The 7,068-nt window shown below is 32.0% G+C and overlaps 2 protein-coding genes across 2 annotated transcripts; both read right to left on the bottom strand.

The window, feature by feature from the left end:
- Nucleotides 1-640: 640 nt before the first annotated feature.
- HELRODRAFT_179791 (hypothetical protein) lies at nucleotides 641-1,835 on the bottom strand (the record flags this gene model as incomplete). The annotated part of the gene is made up of 2 exons (XM_009028607.1): nucleotides 641-1,083; nucleotides 1,790-1,835. The coding sequence occupies 2 exons, from the start codon at nucleotides 1,833-1,835 to the stop codon at nucleotides 641-643; spliced, it is 489 nt and encodes a 162-aa protein (XP_009026855.1).
- Nucleotides 1,836-2,486: 651 nt separating this feature from the next.
- Nucleotides 2,487-6,058, bottom strand: HELRODRAFT_193668 (hypothetical protein; the record flags this gene model as incomplete). The annotated part of the gene is made up of 7 exons (XM_009028606.1): nucleotides 2,487-2,780; nucleotides 3,284-3,388; nucleotides 3,459-4,148; nucleotides 4,402-4,459; nucleotides 4,742-4,828; nucleotides 5,517-5,601; nucleotides 5,982-6,058. The coding sequence occupies 5 exons, from the start codon at nucleotides 6,056-6,058 to the stop codon at nucleotides 3,664-3,666; spliced, it is 792 nt and encodes a 263-aa protein (XP_009026854.1). The 3' UTR covers nucleotides 2,487-2,780; nucleotides 3,284-3,388; nucleotides 3,459-3,663.
- Between the last annotated feature and the right edge of the window lie 1,010 nt (nucleotides 6,059-7,068).

Below are 7,068 nucleotides of genomic sequence, written 5' to 3'. Positions count from 1 at the left end.
TAAGTATGACTAAACATAACATAGTAATATCGGCATGTGTATGTGGGTATGTTTGTGTATGTTGTTTGCGAGTGTGTGTGTATATTTGTGTGTGAGTGTATGTGTGTGTGTGAGTTTGTGTGTGTGTGTGTTGTGTGAATGTAAGAGTAGAAATAAATGGCAAAGAGATGTAAGTCAATTATATGCAGTTGTTTTTCACCAGGTCACATTCACATCGTCCCGTTCCTATGTTATTTTTCTCATGGAGACATACCATGGATTCATCCCAATCAAAGGAGATGATGTTGTCTTTGTTCGTTTAGTTCGTTGTTGTTGTTGTGTTGGTTTGTTGTTGTTGGTTTGTTGTTGTTGAAAGTTAGTTTGCTGTGGTTAGTTTACTGTTAATAATTCTTCGTTGGTTTGTTCATATGAGTTATTTGTTCTGCTTGTTGTGTTGTTGTTTGTGTGTTTTGTTAATTTTGTTGTTTATGATTTCGATAAATATTTGTCGCAATTTTTTCTCAAGCTGGTTGTTTGTTATAAGTCAGTCTACATATTCATACATAATTTAACCTTTTGCTATGTTTTTATGACGTTTTTCAAACCACAGTAAACACTAAACCTAATTAATGAGATAAATATATAGAACTTTTTATTTATTTTACCTCTTACCAGTTATGCACCTATCTGCCAGTGTATAAGGGGGAAGTATGACATCCCGTGCCAGTGTACGGCCCCAGTGATCGAGAAGTGTGTAGCCTTCAGGCCTGAAATTATTCCCCTCCACTAATCCCACTGGTTTTTGACGGCTGGGATGTTGGCTTTCCGAAACAAACAACCATAAGATGGGGTCATTCATGGCCGAATGTCTAGACTGCCTACAGGAGCCCAGCCTACAATGAAAGCCGTTGTAACTTAGAAGTGAAAGATCGGTTCCACATAAACATTTGTACTCTGAACCAACCTGAAAGCCGAGTCTCAGACATAGTCCGATTCTTATGTCAGAATCAAACAAAAAAAAAAAAACCAGGCGGGTAGCACGCCAGACTCGGTTAAGCAGAGCCAAGAAAGCCTCGTCTGGAGTTGAGACATTCATCTGCTCCACTGAAGAAAGGGAGTGTTTTTAAGAAAGACTTGTTTTATTGTGTTGTCGTTACTGTTTCTTTTGTTTATTTATTTAGTTATTATTATTGATTGTTATAAGGGCTAGAGTTATTGTTCGACAAAATAAAACCTTTGTCGAACACACATACACACAGATACAACACACGACACACACGACACATACAAACATACACAAACAATAAACACGCACACACAAACACACACACACACACACACACACATACACACACTGTTAACTATTATAACTAATAATATTGTCTTAATATAAAGATAGAGATGTTTTTTTTAAACGTTGCTTCAAGGAATGTTAGCTGTTTTCAACTTTTATTGTCTCTTTGTGTTTTAGCCTCAGGTATTTTTATCTAAATAAGTTTGTTTGTTCATATGTATGTATATGTGTTCATATGTATGCATGTATGTACGTATGTATGTATGTATGTGTGTGTGTGGGTGCTAAATTTAACTTAACACTTTCTTGTCAGTTGATTCCCATAAAGGATTTGTCTGGGAAATCGGCATATTTTAACGTGTTGAAAATTTTCAAATTTTTTTTATAAAAAGTAATTTTAATTATAAAAATAATAAAAAATGGAAATTAATAAATGCTTTTTTTAATCTGGGAGATAAATTTAAAACTAAATAGGCGTTAATATTGGTGGTGTGAGACTGAATAATTTTATAAAACCTTTACTTTGGTCGGCCTCTGTACAATTTATTTCCATTGAAATCATCTTTCTTATGAACAAATTCTAGTTTCATTTCGTTTTGTTTCAACAGCCTTAAAAGGTTTTTGGTGATTTTCTTTACGGTTTCCAGGTTTATTTATTGATATTTATTGGGATAATCATTTGCAACTTAATGAATAATAATAAACTCGTGAAATGAAAATAAAATTATTTCAGTAAAGATGTCTTACCATAATTTATTCATTCATTTGTGTGTAGTCAATGTATGTGAATGTATTATGAAAAACATACATGACGAATGAATCTAAACATGTGTATGAGCGTTTGTCTTCGTGCGTGCCTGTATATATAAGCGTGGGGATGGGTGTGTCTGTAGTATTCCACCTCTATGATTTATCTTTTTTAACTTCTTCTCACCAAGCCATGCCACCCGCATGATCTTTAAACTTAATGATCCAGTGTGATTTACACACACCCACACACACGCGCGCGCGCATACAAAGACACACGCATACAGACGCACGTAAAAATTTGTTGCTATGGTAGGTCCTTCCTTATCCCACATTTCTCACAACTTTACTATTCAACACATTTTATGGCTGGTTATGGAAACCGAATTAAATTCAGACTCTCCCGAAAGCCTAACTCTTATTGGGAGTAAAACACACCAAACGATAATATCTTAAACTTATACATAAAAATATTTTCAATTCGCAACAAAATCGGGTCCAAAGGTGATACAACTGCTTAGGAAAGAAACTACGATGAAGAAAGCTGTCCCGGGGTTGATACGATGTTTTTTCGTAACGATTTGTCATTAAAGTTGAATCTCCAATATTTTTTTTTTGAAGTTTGCGTTCCAGGAACATTTATAACTTATTTTATTCTCGAGTTGTGAAACTTGATTTTGAAGAACCTCCTCCACTGTTGTTTGGACAGGGAACAAAAATGTTATCCCGTTGTAGTTGTTGCTGCAGATGTGCGCGAAGCCATTTCTTCCAAATAAGTACCTTACCTGAGATGGCGAGTCAATCGACCGAACCTGGCAAGAAAATTTCATATTGACACGGCGAGCCCTGAAGCATTTCTTGATCTAAATTCGTAAGATAGAATAAAATTCGAATTTCTCAAATACGTTCATCCGAAGGGACAACATTTTAAAATTCAAATAAAATTCAAAATGTTCTTTTGCTACGAACCAGTGGGCACATCGCTCTAATGCAAATTTTTTTTTTTTTCATTTAAAGTTCAAACACCCGTAGGCAAGTTGTAGCACCATCTTCATGCACTCACATCGCCCGTCATAACATGCTAGATCGCTGGCATAGCTCATCTGAAACCTTATCCCAACATGCTTTTACAACACGAAGTTTAGAAGTTGTAGGTCTTGTTAACTAACTCTAAATGATAATAATTTTCTGAACAATAACAATAATTTTCTGAATGATAATAATAATTTTCTGAACGATAATAATAATTTTCAGAATGATAATAATAATTTTCTATATTCATTGCTAACTTTATAATTTAAGAGAAGGAACAAAACATAATAATAATAATAATAATAATTGTAGTTTCTATGCTTAAAAACATAACATTTCTTAACAACCATAGCCAATAATAGTCATAATGATAATAATATTTATAATAAATGATGAAATAGAACTTCACACACACACAAACAAACACACACAAATTTTTAAACAATAATAACCAGTCAGTCGTAAAATTATTTTTCAATAAAATAAAATAAAATAGATGAAGTAACGATTATAGGAGTTCATAAACATTACACCCCACTCTAACATAAAAACCAGACACACGAAGCATCAGTTGCACCACAAAGTAAATCATCTCCAGTCAGTTTTTTTTTTCATAGATCACCCGCCTTAACAAAAAGACCAAACTTTTTTGCGGTGGTACTTTTACCCTCACTTTTCTCATTATCTTTTGTCTTTCCAGTTTCATCCCTATCTCCCTTCTTACTGGAACTTTCAGAGTCATCTTTACTCTTCTTCCTATCCTCTTTGTTATCTCTACTTTTGTTAATTTTATTGTTATCATTATTGCTAGTATCATCGTCCTGAGTGTTTTGATCTCTCTTTTTATTGCTATCTCTACTCGTCTTCCTGTGACGATGACGTTGGCCGGGAGGTCGGTGGTCTTCATCGTCGTCGTCGTCATTTTTCTTGCTGCTGCTGCTGAGGTTGTTGCCGCTGCTGCCGTTGCCACCATCGTCGTCGTTGTCGTCTTGAAAGCCGAGGCCCACGTGTTTCCTCGTGTGGCCCGAGAGCTTCATCTCCAGCCCTTGCTTGTACTGCTCCTCCAGATCTTCTGAAAGCTTCTCTGCTTCTTCCTCTGTGAGTGTGCGTATGTATGTGTGTGTGTATTTGTTTGTTGTGCCTCGTGTGTGTGTGAATATGTGTGTGTGTGTATGTGTATATGCTACGCCTATTTGCATGTGTGCATAAAAGTAATTAATAAATAAAAATAAATAAATATAAATAATGATATAATAAAGAATAAAAAAAATAAATGTTAAATAATAATAACACAAAAATCATAAACAAATAAAACAAATAATAATAATAAATAAGAAATAATTACTAACTGGATCGACCGTGCGAGGAAGTCTTCTCGCCGATGACAATTTTACCATGGTGCTCTTTCTATGCGGGGAGGTAGGTAGAAAGATTACGAATACATTAATTGTATAATTTAATATATACTTAATAAATAATTAATTTTAAAAATAATTAATTAAGATAAAAATTAAATTTATAATTAATAGATACAGGGATGAATGTAGACAGCCTTGATGATTGTGGGCCATAATTTTAGTAATAATAATATAAATAATAACATAAATAGAAATAATATCAATCTTATAATAATAATAATTATTATTATTATTATAATTATTATTATCATCATAACTGTTTGAAAAATACCTTGCTAGCACCCATCAATCGAAGAAATTTATTCTTTCTGCTGTCGTCTCCGAGGTCGACATGTTCCCAATCATTAGCCGACTTCACCTAGAAATTGTGAACAAAATTTATTTTTAACAAATTAAATTAGTGAAAGATCATTTAAAAACAATTTATTTTATTTCTGGAGATTCTACAGAAGACTAACTAAAGATGAAATAATGACAAAACTAATTATTAAAAATTAACTAAACTAATACAATTAATATTTTAATTCAAAATAAGAAAATCTAATCAAAAATTAATTTTTTTATTTGGTCCCCAAGTGACTAATTTAATAGTTTATAGTCAGTTTATACTTTATTTTTATCAAAACTAATAATAACTAATTGGAATCACCAACTAATTACTAAATTAACTAAAAACTAATGTAATACTGATGCTAAAGATAACAACTAATGCTAATAGTAATAATATTACAATTTTAATTATAATATAATATATAATAATTATATTACTAATATGACAATCTTCTCTAATATTATAATAAAATAATCCAAAATCATAATCCTAAGTAAGTCTCTAACTCTCTACTCTACTCTATTAAGAAAGTTGATCATTGCAAATGCATATGCAAACTGACCAAAGTGATTAATTTGGAACGATTAAATAAAAAAATAATATAACAAATAATTATAATGTAATATATAAATTAAAAATTAATCATCAAATTATTAATAAATTTAGAGAGAAAATTCCTAAAAAAATTAAATCATTAAAAAATTGATTTGACAACCGCATCACTGCCGGCATCAAGTTTTCGTTTCTGCGACTTCTCCTCGTCACATTTTATTTTTTTCTCGTCCCCACTCATCTTGGCACTAATCAATTTGTAGTGCTTTCGTAAAAAATCAGAACAAATTTCATAAACAAAATCGCCAAATTTATAGGCAATACCGCTCACTAGCATAGAGTATCGAACCAAAAAATAAAACCAAAGATCTTATAGTACGAGCTACGTTACTTTTGAGTTTGATAAATGATTTAAAGTTAGATTATGCATGTTTGTATGTATGTACGTATATATGTATGAAACTAGCTAAGAAACATTAACACATATAGTGGTAATTGAAACAGATAGTCGAGAAGCAAAAAGAAAATAGAAAACACGTACTGAGAAGCAAAAAATTATAAAATGAAAATGATGTCAAATAAATAATATTTTAAAATAATAAAAAAAGTAAAATGTAAAAATACTTACCGTCGTCCATTCGAAGAAGGTAGAATGTTGAATGTTTTCCGGTTCCTTCGTTGTCCTCCAAAACTGGTGCCAGTCATCTTCGAGATTGTTGTTGAAACACAGTCCGTGGAATGGAGAAAGAAAAAATTCCCATCAGAAAGCTTAGCGGTGCCTGCATCTCAAATTGCTTAATAAAAATAATCCTATCTACCTATTCAACTACCTTAACTAATCTATATTAAATTGTTAATGGTACGATAGTCGAAAGTCCCCCTTCATTCTCCCTCCTTGCACAGAGGTTCACCGACAACCAGGGCACCGGATAGTAAACCATTGCCATTTTATAATTTCACACATACATACTTGATAACATTCACACATACATAAGAACATACATAACCACATACGTGATGTTTTTGATCTGACAAAAAACACAGCAAAAGAACCGACCTTGATATATAAAAATTTTTTAATTTAATTTCATGCACACTAACACGCACACATACATACCTGCTAACTTGCTCACACACATAAACAAACACATACATTATCACGCACGTACATGATTTTTTTGATTTAGCAAAAACACATCAAAGAAACCGACCTTGACATTTGAAAAAATTTTAAATTAAACTTTTCGCGCTAATGTTGTTAATCATTATACAAAAACATATCAAATACAGCAGACCAAACCAGTCAATCAGAATTTCTTTTGTTGTCGTTGGAGGAAATGACGTCATTTTAAATATTTTGGCGTTGTATTCAGTCAGTCAGCCAGTCAGTCAGCCAACCAGTCAATCAACCAATAAACCAGCCATTTAACATTCATTCAATCAACTAATCAACTTATTAATGAACCAAATTGAATGAACCAAATGAACGAACGTATTATGGTGAAACAATAAAAAAATTATTTGCAAGGCTTGCTGAAGCGCAAATCAACATTTGATTTGATTTATTTGATTTGATCGCACGTATCTACAAACAATTTTGAGATTTTAGTAAGGAAAGAAAAACACAACAGTTGCTTTTATTTGACATCAATCAAAAATGAAAAATGGCGGAAAATTTAAATTTAAAAAATGTCAATTTAAAAATAATTCGGATT

Source organism: Helobdella robusta (genome assembly GCF_000326865.2).
Source record: "Helobdella robusta unplaced genomic scaffold HELROscaffold_57, whole genome shotgun sequence".
NCBI lineage: Eukaryota > Metazoa > Annelida > Clitellata > Rhynchobdellida > Glossiphoniidae > Helobdella > Helobdella robusta.
The sequence above is the reverse complement of the archived record's forward strand: the minus strand, read 5'-3'. Positions and strand labels throughout refer to the sequence as shown.